This window comes from Ranitomeya imitator, chromosome 8 (assembly GCF_032444005.1).
Source record: "Ranitomeya imitator isolate aRanImi1 chromosome 8, aRanImi1.pri, whole genome shotgun sequence".
Taxonomy (NCBI): domain Eukaryota; kingdom Metazoa; phylum Chordata; class Amphibia; order Anura; family Dendrobatidae; genus Ranitomeya; species Ranitomeya imitator.
In genome coordinates, this window is record NC_091289.1 from 63,062,627 (window position 1) to 63,075,507 (window position 12,881).

At 44.2% G+C, this 12,881-nt stretch overlaps 1 protein-coding gene across 1 annotated transcript in view; it reads right to left on the minus strand.

Moving 5' to 3' along the window:
• PMM1 (phosphomannomutase 1) overlaps window positions 1–12,881 on the minus strand; it is an 80,968-nt gene that overhangs the window by 25,213 nt on the left and 42,874 nt on the right. Inside the window, exons 3-4 of the mRNA XM_069737034.1 lie at window positions 7,386–7,462; window positions 4,288–4,379 (exon numbers count right to left, since the gene is read on the minus strand). Of these exons, the coding sequence (XP_069593135.1) occupies window positions 4,288–4,379; window positions 7,386–7,462 (169 nt within the window). The remainder of the gene's footprint in view (window positions 1–4,287; window positions 4,380–7,385; window positions 7,463–12,881) is intronic.

Below are 12,881 nucleotides of genomic sequence, written 5' to 3' on the forward strand. Positions count from 1 at the left end.
CAGACATAAAACTCACCACATGCAAAACTCGCCATGCGCAAAACTTGCTGCACACAACTTGCTACACTAACCTGTCACATGCAACTCGACACACAAAAAGTTGCTACACGCATGTTGCCACACAAAACTCAACACACACAACTTGACAAACGAAACTCGCCCTAAAACACACACAAGTCTGGTATTAGCCTTCAAAAATAAAATTCTGATTAATAAGCAGACAAACTACAAGAGCAACAAATGTACCATATAGGAAATACGGCAGTTGTCAGTCACATAACCTGTCTATTATGTGTATGTGTGAGCTAATATATACTGCCAGGGGGAGGGCTTCCTGTTGGCTGGGGATTTATCAGGCTGCCAATTTATCTTACAAATACTGAGGTAAAAATACTGAGCAAATAACGTGTTAACGAGGTCTAATACAGGAGATCACACAGGTATATACTATATACAGGGGAGATGACACACAGGTATATACTATATAAAGGAGGAGATGACATACAGGTACATACTATATACAGGAGGAGATGACATACAGGTATATACTATATACAGGAGCAGATTACCTACAGGTATATACTATATACAGGAGGAGATGACATACAGGTATATGCTATATATAGAAGATGACATACAGGTATATACTATATACAGAAGGAGATGACACACAGATATATACTATATACAGGGGAGATGACACACAGGTATATACTATATACAGGAGGAGATGACATACAGGTATATACTATATATAGAAGGAGATGACATACAGGTATATACTATATATAGGAGGAGATGACATACAGGTATATACTATATATAGGAGGAGATGACATACAGGTATATACTATATATAGGAGGAGATGACATACAGGTATATACTATATATAGGAGGAGATGACATACAGGTATATACTATATACAGGGGAGATGACACACAGCAGGTATATACTATATATAGGAGGAGATGACATACAGGTATATACTATATACAGGGGAGATGACACACAGCAGGTATATACTATATACAGGGGAGATGACATACGGGTATATACTATATACAGGAGATGACATACAGGTGTATACTATATATAAGGGAGATGACAAACATGTATATACTGAGGTGAAAATGAGATGTGTGAGTGCAAAATGAGAGGAGTGAGGGAAAATAGTGTAGTGATCGGAAAATGACAGATGTGAGGTCGAAATGACAAGTGTTAGGCGGGAATGAGAGGAGTGAGGGAGAAAATGAGAGGTGTGAGGGAGAAAATGAGAGATGTGAGGGGGAAAATTAAAGATGTGATTGGGAAAATGAGAGGCGTGATGGGAAAATAAGAGAAGTGACGTGCTATAACTAACCACAGATATTTACTATGCCCAGGCAACGCCGGGCTCTTCAGCTAGTCTAATATATAAAGCTGAATGTGTGTATGTGTGTGTGTATGTATGTAGGTATGTCCGGGATTGGCATCTGCACCGTCGCAGCTACAGCCACAAAATTTTGCACAGTCACACGTCTGGACCCTGAGAGCGTCATAGGCTATGTTGTGAGGTGAAATTTTAACCCCGCGCGTTCCAATTCACCAAACAATTTTGCCCCTATCTACATAATGGGGAAAAAAGTGAAAGGAAAAGTGTTGGAGGCGTCGAAGCTACAGCCACAAAATTTTGCACAGTCACATGTCTGGACCCCGAGAGCATCATAGGCTATGTTGTGAGGCGAAATTTTAACCCCGCGCGTTCCAATTCACCAAACAATTTTGCCCCTATCTACATAATGGGGAAAAAGTGAAATGAAAAGTGTTGGAGGCGTCGCAGCTACAGCCACAAAATTTTGCACAGTCACACGTCCGGACCCTGAGAGCGTCATAGGCTATGTTGTGAGGTGAAATTTTAACCCCGTGCTTTCCAATTCACCAAACAATATTGCCCCTGTCTACATAATGGGAAAAAATGAAAGGAAAAGTGTTGGAGGCAAATTGACAGCTGCCAGATGTGAACAAGGGGGACGTAAAGAGTGAGAGCGATGGCGCCAAAGAGTATATACCGTACAGTTGCTAAGGTGGGGCCCCGACATGGGATACTCACCACACACGGGGATATGAACACACACACAAAATGCGCCACACACTACCACGTGCTTGAACACATATCACCCTCAGCACACATTTCACCACACATTCTCCAACCTCGCCACATAAAAGTCGAAACACAAAAGTCGCCGCTCAAAACTCGCCACGCGCAGAACTCGCCACATGCAAAAACTAGGCTCTTGCAAAACTCGCCACAAGTGCAAAACTCACCTCATGGAAAACTCGCCACACGCAAAACTTGCACACGCGGAAAAATTGCACACATGCAAAATTTGCCTCACACAAAACTTGCACATACTCAAAAGGCACCACACAAAACTCGCCACGCGCAAAACTCGCCATGCGCAAAACTTGCTGCACACAACTTGCTACACTAACCTGTCACATGCAACTCGACACACAAAAATTTGCTACACGCATGTTGCCACACAAAACTCATCTCACAAAAGTCGCTACATGCATGTCGCCACACGCAACTCAACACACACAACTTGACAAACGAAACTCGCCCTAAAACACACACAAGTCTGGTCTTATCCTTCAAAAATAAAAATCTGATTAATAAGCAGACAAACTACAACAAATGTACCATATAGGAAATACGGCAGCTGTCAGTCACATGACCTGTCTATTATGTGTATGTGTGAGCTAATATATACTGCCAGGGGGAGGGCTTCCTTTTGGCTGGGGATTTATCAGGCTGCCAATTTAGCTTACAAATACTGAGGTAAAAATACTGAGCAAATAACGTGTGAACGAGGTCTAATACAGGAGGAGATGACACACAGGTATATACTATATACAGGGGAGATGACACACAGATATATACTATATACAGGAGAGATGACACACAGGTATATACTATATAGAGGAGGAGATGACATACAGGTACATATATATACAGGAGGAGATGACATACAGGTATATACTATATACAGGAGCAGATGATCTACAGGTATATACTATATACAGGAGGAGATGACATACAGGTATATGCTATATATAGAAGATGACATGCAGGTATATACTATATACAGGAGGAGATGACACACAGATATATACTATATACAGGGGAGATGACACACAGGTATCTATATATATAATTGTCTAAGGGTTTTTCCGTCTGTCTGTCTGTCCTGAAAATCCCGGCTCTCTGATTGGTCGAGGCCGCCAGGCCTCGACCAATCAGAGACCGGCACAGCATCGACGTAGAAATCCCGCATCTCTGATTGGTCGAGGCCGCCAGGCCTCGACCAATCAGCAACGGGCACAGCGACGATGATGTCATAAAGGACGTAGACATCCCGCGTCTCTGATTGGTCGAGGCCGCCAGGCCTCGACCAATCAGCAACGGGCACATCGACGATGATGTCATAATGGTTGCCATGGCGACAATGATGTCATAAAGGTTGCTTCGACCAATCAGCGACGGGCACAGCGACGATGATGTCATAATGGTTGCCATGGCGACGATGATGTCATAAAGGTTGCCTCGACCAATCAGCGACGGGCACAGTCTGCCGCAAATTCTGGAATCATCATTGTCCATATACTACGGGGACATGCATATTCTAGAATACCCGATGCGTTAGAATCGGGCCACAATCTAGTATACTATATACAGGAGGAGATGACATATAGGTATATACTATATATAGAAGGAGATGACATTCAGGTATATACTATATATAGGGGAGATGACACACAGCAGGTATATAATATATACAGGGGAGATGACATACAGGTATATACTATATACAGGAGATGACATACAGATGTATACTATATATAAGAAAGATGACAAACATGTATATACTGAGGTGATGAGGTGAAAATGAGAGGTGTGAGGTGAAAATGAAAAGATGTGAGTGCAAAATGAGAGGAGTGAGGAAAAATAATGGAGTGATCAGAAAATGACAGATGTGAGGTTGAAATGACAAGTGTTAGGGGGGAATGAGAGGAGTGAGGGAGAAAATGAGAGGTGTGAGGGGGAAAATGAAAGATGTGATTGGGAAAATGAGAGGCGTGATGGGAAAATAAGAGAAGTGAGGTGCTATAACTAACCACAGATATTTACTATGCCCAGGCAACGCCGGGCTCTTCAGCTAGTATATATTAAAAATGAAACAAAATAGAAACAGGAGTAGAAAACAATGAACATGCAGGAGGTCTAATGGCTATTGCTAATTACCGTTTCTTAGGCAGCTTGAGTGTAGCAATGTAGCTGAGACAGAAGTTAATGAGATCTTGCAGCAGATCTTCCCCGAGATGATTTTGGATCGCCTAAAAAAAGTATACGTCATTGTGTTATAAACAAACATGATATATTACAAGTATGTTGCAAGATTAAGTGACGGTGCAGGGAAACAGTGGAAAATCCGCAGCAGTACAGGGATATTGTGAGTAAAGGGAATATGTCAGCATGTTTTGCTATGTAATCCGAGAGAAGCATAATGTAGTGGCCGAGAGCCTGATTCCTGGGATGGGTCACTTATTGGGCTGCTTGGAGTAGTTTTCCTAGACTCTGTGTTTTCTCTGTTGAAGACTTTGCAGTGATCAGATTGATAAACTGTGTATAACTTTGCCCACACCCATGATTCTCAGCTTCCTCTGTACACTTTTCATTATCGGCATGCTGCCAATCAGTAGTGGAGGCAGGGTTACAGAGCTCAGCTAGCTTGCAGGTGAGACCTAGTCTTCTAGGAATAATCTCCTGCTGATAAAACACAGCCTAATAAGTGACACATCCCAGTAATCAGGCTCTCTTCCTGTATATGATGCTGCTATCAGATTAAATAGCAAAAACCTGCTGACAGATTCCCTTTAAAAGCTGCAGTGTGACCACTGCTTTGGGCCAAGTTTGGCTCATGACAATTGTCCCCTAGGTTTTGCAAGTAAAACAGCTCTTCCCTCTGCAAAACTGAAGAATTCTTTAATAGGCAAATTGAAAACAGTGCTTGGCGGTGTAGTGACCACAATGCAATCATCACATCTGGTCTTCCCCTAAAAATATCATTAGCAGTTTTCTGTAGTATATAAGTGTGGAGATTAAGCCCTCAAGGAACAAGGGTTTTTTGCCTTAAAGTGGTATTCCAATCTCTAAGATCCTATCCCAATATATAGTAGTGGAAATAACAATAATATTAGCAAATATTTCCAATTGGAAATGTGTTATAGTTCTTCTGATTCGCTATGTCGCTTACCCTATGTGCAGTACATTGCAGTACCTTTGATATCTATCGTTACGCCCACTAACAACTGTCACTACATGAATTGTCATATAACCATGGATACCTAAGCTACGGCAATGCCCAGCATAGGGGGTAAGAGACATAGCGAATCAGAAGAACTATACTACATTTCTTATTGGAGGTATTTACAATTATTATTACGTCTCCCACATATTGGGGAAACCATAGATAGAACACTTACATTGACATCGTCCATGTGAATGAAGCCTTAACTGTTATATATTCTGTGGGTCAGTACAATTAGATCAACAGCAAATTTATATACAGTCATGGCCAAAAGTGTTGGCACCCTTTAAATTGTTCCAGAAAATGAAGTATTTCTCCCAGAAAATGATTACGGTACAATTACGCGTTTTGCTATACTCATGTTTATTTCCTTTGTATGTATTGGAAAAACACACAAAAAAAAACAGAGAAAAAAAGACATAACTTCACAGTTTGCACCTTTTCAAATTTTTAGGTAAACAACTTTGTTTCAAGCATGTGATGCTCGTTCAAATTCACCTGTGGCAATTAACAGGTGTGGGCAATATAAAAATCACACCTGAAACCACATAAAAAGTCGAGATGCTACTGATCAGGCGCAGCCGATGCCATTTTGATGAAGATAATTGTTTTTTTTTCTCCAAATTACTATAGGACTAAAGCATAAATGCGTATATGCATATTAAGCATTGCATCATGCTACAGTGCAGGTGCCACCGCCACTTTGAGGAATGTTAATTGATTTTTTTAACACCACAATATTATATGTAGTATTTAAAATAGAGGTCAGGTCAGTGACCTGTCATAAGTCATACCGAGGAATAAGCAGAGCACCACATAAAGCCCCGCCCACAGTCCCACCCACACGCCATTCCCAGCCCCGCCCACATGCCATCCCGAAGCATGAGAATCTCATTAAGGCCGGGGTCTCACTTGTGAGTGCAATGCGAGAAACTCGTGCGAGTCTCTCTCCTCAATACCCGGCACTGCCGCCAGCACTCGGGACCGAGAAATACATGCAGCTGAATGCTCCGGTCCCGAGTGCCGGCGGCAGTGCCGGGAATTGAGGCGAGAGACTCGCACGAGTTTCTCGCATTGCACTCGCAAGTGTGACCCCGGCCTAACTGAAAACTACAAATAAAAATTAAACCACAACCACAAGACAGATTTCATCACCAGATATCATTGTAATCAGTATAACGGCGCCGACCTGACACTGTCTGTAGGTTACTGTGCACAATCCTGCTGACAGGTTCACTTTAACAGGAATCTGTCAGCAGTTCTTTGCTACTGAATCTGAAAAGAGCATGCGGTAGGGGCAGAGACACAGATTTCGGCCATGTGTCACTTATTAGGTTGTGTGCTGTTATTTCAATATTATGAATGTTTGATCACCAGGGGATTATCACTGCCTGGACTACATCTCATGTGAGGCCTGGTCTGGCCACACCCCCAGCACTGATTAGCAGCTCACTGTCCATAGACTATATACATACAGAGCCTGGTGTGGGCGGGGGCAGCTTTCTGAGCTCTGCTACATGTAAAACTCTGATTGTATCACAACTGCTGCACCCAGTAAATTAAGAGACGCAGTGCTGTATACATTATGGTGCTCTCGGGTGAGGGGGCAGAATCCTGGTGACAGATTCCCTTTAAGAAGCACTGGTTGGTTAATAAATGTACATCAGCCAGTAGAATAGCAGCCAAGGGGGAGGGATGAAGAGGGCCGGTGTTCTGTAATGTCAGGAGCAGGGCAGTGAGGATGCAGGACCAGTTTGGGGTGAAGGCAGAAATGCTCAATGTCCCCAATGCATTAGACAGTTGTAGAAGTTCCATCATAGAGACCACTTTGCCTTCCAGGATTGCATCTTACAGAGGTGACACATAAGACCATACAGCCAGATTTATCCTATGCACAAAGCATGATCCAGAGGGTAAAAGAGGGTGCAATATTTGGATTATGTAATGTGCACATCTTCACAAGAGCCAACAAAAGGGCCAGGGAGAGTTTTACGTCCATTTACTTGGAAAGTAATTCAGATCGTTTCCTTACCTGCCTTGAGAGGAGCCGGCCATCCTTATACTGAACAGTCCCGTTCTCAGCAAATACGTAATCAAATTTCTGAATTACTACAAGGGAAGACACAAGATACAGGTTATGTCGGCCCTGAGTAATGGAGGAGGACGGCATGCACACAGATGCGGAGTGGACACAACAGGCCTATCCCACGAGCAGAGAGTACAGGCTCACATCTACACAGGGCATGCAGCCGGAATTACAAAAAACGCCATATACATCATGTGTATATGTGGACGCATACCCATAGACTAAAATGGACAAGAAAAAAAAATGTTGTTTGACTGCATGTTATCCTGTTTACATCGTATTGTGTTGTTTTCTATTATTCTCAATGGAAGACGTCTTGAAATGAAAAGCAGTAAGTTTCAAATCAACTAAAAAGGTACATGGATTGAATGCATTGGATGAGAAGGAAGGATTTTCATCTTCTCAGGGAATCTGACACCAGTTTTTTTGATATCCCACCTGAGAGCAGCATGATGTAGGGGCAGAGACCTGATTCCAGCGATGTATCACTTACTGGGCTGCTTGCTGCAGTTTTCAAAATCACAGTTTTATTTGCTACAGATCTATCAATTCTATGAGTGCTGAGCTCTGTATAACCCCGCCCACACCACTGATTGCCAGCATTCTGTGTACCCTGTGCATAGGCAGAAGATTGACAATCAGTGATGGGGTGGGGTTATATAGAGCTCATGAATATGGAGGACAACATGGCAACAGGTTTACTAGTCCTCTAGTGATAATTTTCTGCCTATAAAACAGTGATTTTATCAAAACAACAACAAGCAGCCCAGTAAGTGATACATCACTGGAATCAGGTTATCTGCCCTTACTTTATGTAGTAGGCCCTGAAATCCATGGAGATGGGGTTTCTAAGCCATGTATTCATCTGGCGCATGCACCGTCAGTCTGTAGATGTATAAATGCGAATGTAGCCTTACAGTTGTGTCTTGTGAAGAACAGACTGAATTATACCCGAGTGCTACATTCACAATTAACATTGGGGGTTAATAATAATAATAATAATCTTTATTTATATAGCGCCAACATATTCCACAGCGCTTTACAATTTAACAGTTTGTACACAACAGTCATAAGTAAGAACATTAAAGATAATCCAATATTTAAGGTAAAATAAGACACCCCTGCTTGTGAGAGCTTACAATCTACAATGAGGTGGGGGAGACACAAAGTACAGGTGCGTGTTTATAGTGATGGTCCAGCCATCTTGAGGGAGTGGGGGATAGATGAAGGGTGCATGAGGCAGTCACCTGCCAGTATTTGTGGTGCTGTTGGGTGCGGTGGAGTTTGATGGAGGGTTATTCTCAAATAGTGAGTGGGCTATACACACACGCTTCGATTAGGGAACATAATAGGCCGCTCTGAACAGATTTGTTTTGAAGGAGCTCCTAAAACTGTGCAAGTTGTGGATGGTCCTAATTTCTTGGAGTAGAGCATTCCAGAGGATTGGCGCAGCATGGGAGAAGTCTTGGAGTCGGGCGTACAGATCAGTGCCGAGTAAATCCAAAGTCGTCCAAAGCATAACGAGCGTGTAGGTCGATAAACAGAAATGAAGGAGGAGATGTAAGGGGGTGCTGCACTATGGAGAGCTTTGTGGGTAAGAGCAAGCAGTTTGAATTGGATTCTATAGTGAATGGGCAGCCAGTGTAACGGCTGGCAAAGAGCGGACGAGTCCGATTGCCGATTAGCTAGATGGACGACCCTGGCTGCTGCATTAAGGATGGACTGGAGAGGAGAAGTTGAGCGAGGGGGAGGCCAATTAATAGAGCGTTACAGTAGTCCAGGCGGGAGTGGATCAGGGCAACAGTGAGGGTTTTTGTTGTTTCCATGGTGAGAAAGGAGCGGATTCTAGAGATGTTCTTTAGGTGTAAGCGGCACGAGCGGGCAAGAGATTGTATATGGGAGATGAAGGAAAGATTGGTGTCAAACATAACACTCAGACAGCGTGCCTGCTGCCGGGGTGTTATTATGGTGCTACCCATGGAGAGGGAAATGCAAGGTTTAGGTAGGATAGTAGATGGCAGGAGCAGGAGAAGTTCAGTTTTGGAGAGGTTGAGTTTCAGATAGAGAGCGGACATGAGACTGCGGACAGACAATCACTGGTGTTCTGTAGTACAGTGGGAGTAAGGTCAGGGGATGACGTGTATAGTTGTGTGTCATCAGCATAAAGATGGTACTGAAAGCCAAATGTCACGGCTCCTGAGTATTAATGCTGCGGAGAAAGCTGCACACAGCAACTACGGAGCTGAGCTAAACTCTGGGTGCTAACCTGGTCTCCCACAGGACCTTAGATATGTGACAGAGTGACCAGGTAACCAACAGGACCTTAGACATGGGACAGAGTGGGAGGAGTGTTATGTCTGCTAATGAAAGGTGTAATGAAGGCAATCCAGAGACACAGTGTGCCTAGCGATCAGAGCGCACACAGTGATCTGACAAATACCCAAAAACAAAAGAACGAGCTCTGAGACGTGGAAACTCTGTAGACTGCACACCTGATCCTATCCTAAACACAACTAAAAGTGGCTGTGGATTGCGCCTAACCACTACCTATGCAACTCGGCACAGCCTAAGAAACTAGCTAGCCTGAAGATAGAAAAATAGGCCTGACTTGCCCCCAGAGAAATACCCCAAAGGAAAAGGCAGCCCCCCACATATAATGACTGTGAGTAAGATGAAAAGACAAAACGTAGGGATGAAATAGATTCAGCAAAGTGGGGCCCGATATTCTTAGACAGAGCGAGGACAGTAAAGCGAACTTTGCAGTCTACAAAAAACCCTAAAGCAAAACCCACGCAAAGGGGCAAAAAGACCCACCGTGCCGGACTAACGGCACGGCGGTACACCCTTTGCGTCTCAGAGCTTCCAGCAAAACAAAAGACAAGCTGGACAGAAAAAAGGCAACAAAATAGCAAAAAAAGCACTTAGCTATACAGAGCAGCAGGTCACAGGAACAATCAGGAGAAGCTCAGATCCAACACTGGAACATTGACTAGGAGCAAGGATAGCAGCATCAGGTGGAGTTAAGTAACGAAGCAGCTAATGAGCTCACCAGAACACCTGAGGAAGGAAGCTCAGAAGCTGCAGTACCACTTGTGACCACAGGAGTGAATTTAGCCACAGAATTCACAACAGTACCCCCCCCTTGAGGAGGGGTCACCGAACCCTCACCAGAGCCCCCAGGCCTACCAGGATGAGCCGCATGAAAGGCACGAACAAGATCGGGAGCATGAACATCAGAGGCAAAAACCCAGGAATTATCTTCCTGAGCATAACCCTTCCATTTAACCAGATACTGGAGTTTCCGTCTAGAAACACGAGAATCCAAAATCTTCTCCACAATATACTCCAATTCCCCCTCCACCAAAACCGGGGCAGGAGGCTCAAGAGATGGAACCATAGGTGCCACGTATCTCCGCAACAATGACCTATGGAATACATTATGTATGGAAAAGGAGTCTGGGAGGGTCAGACGAAAAGACACAGGATTGAGAACCTCAGAAATCCTATACGGACCAATAAAACGAGGTTTAAATTTAGGAGAGGAAACCTTCATAGGAATATGACGAGAAGATAACCAAACCAGATCCCCAACACGAAGTCGGGGACCCACACGGCGTCTGCGATTAGCGAAAAGTTGAGCCTTCTCCTGGGACAAGGTCAAATTGTCCACTACCTGAGTCCAGATCTGCTGCAACCTGTCCACCACAGAATCCACACCAGGACAGTCCGAAGACTCAACCTGTCCTGAAGAGAAACGAGGATGGAACCCAGAATTGCAGAAAAATGGAGAAACCAAGGTAGCCGAGCTGGCCCGATTATTAAGGGCGAACTCAGCCAACGGCAAAAAGGACACCCAATCATCCTGGTCTGCAGAAACAAAACATCTCAGATATGTTTCCAAGGTCTGATTGGTTCGTTCGGTCTGGCCATTAGTCTGAGGATGGAAAGCCGAGGAAAAGGATAGGTCAATGCCCATCCTACCACAAAAGGCTCGCCAGAACCTTGAAACAAACTGGGAACCTCTGTCAGAAACAATGTTCTCAGGAATGCCATGCAACCGAACCACATGCTGAAAGAACAAAGGTACCAAATCAGAGGAGGAAGGCAATTTAGCCAAGGGCACCAGATGGACCATTTTAGAAAAGCGATCACAGACCACCCAAATGACTGACATCTTTTGAGAAACGGGAAGGTCAGAAATGAAATCCATCGAAATATGTGTCCAAGGCCTCTTTGGGACCGGCAAGGGCAAAAGCAACCCACTGGCACGAGAACAGGAGGGCTTAGCCCTAGCACAAATCCCACAGGACTGCACAAAAGTACGTACATCCCATGACAGAGATGGCCACCAGAAGGATCTAGCCACTAACTCTCTGGTACCAAAGATTCCAGGATGACCAGCCAACACCGAACAATGAAGTTCAGAGATAAGTTTATTAGTCCACCTATCAGGGACGAACAGTTTCTCCGCTGGACAACGATCAGGTTTATTCGCCTGAAATTTTTGCAGCACCCGCCGCAAATCAGGGGAGATGGCAGACACAATGACTCCTTCCTTGAGGATACCCGCTGGCTCAGATAAACCCGGAGAGTCGGGCACAAAACTCCTAGACAGAGCATCCGCCTTCACATTTTTAGAGCCCGGAAGGTACGAAATCACAAAGTCGAAGCAGGCAAAAAATAACGACCAACGGGCCTGTCTAGGATTCAAGCGCTTGGCAGACTCGAGATAAGTCAAGTTCTTATGATCAGTCAATACCACCACGCGATGCTTAGCTCCTTCAAGCCAATGACGCCACTCCTCGAATGCCCACTTCATGGCCAGCAACTCTCGGTTGCCCACATCATAATTACGCTCAGCGGGCGAAAACTTCCTGGAAAAGAAAGCACATGGTTTCATCACTGAGCAATCAGAACCTCTCTGTGACAAAACCGCCCCTGCTCCAATCTCAGAAGCATCAACCTCGACCTGGAACGGAAGAGAAACATCTGGCTGACACAACACAGGGGCAGAACAAAAACGACGCTTCAACTCCTGAAAAGCTTCCACAGCAGCAGAAGACCAATTGACCAAATCAGCACCCTTCTTGGTCAAATCGGTCAATGGTTTGGCAATGCTAGAAAAATTACAGATGAAGCGACGATAAAAATTAGCAAAGCCCAGGAACTTTTGCAGACTTTTCAGAGATGTCGGCTGAATCCAATCCTGGATGGCTTGGACCTTAACTGGATCCATCTCGATAGTAGAAGGGGAAAAGATGAATCCCAAAAATGAAACTTTCTGCACACCGAAGAGACACTTTGATCCCTTCACAAACAAAGAGTTAGCACGCAGGACCTGAAAAACCATTCTGACCTGCTTCACATGAGACTCCCAATCATCTGAGAAGATCAAAATGTCATCCAAGTAAACAATCAGGAATTTATCCAGGTACTCAAGGA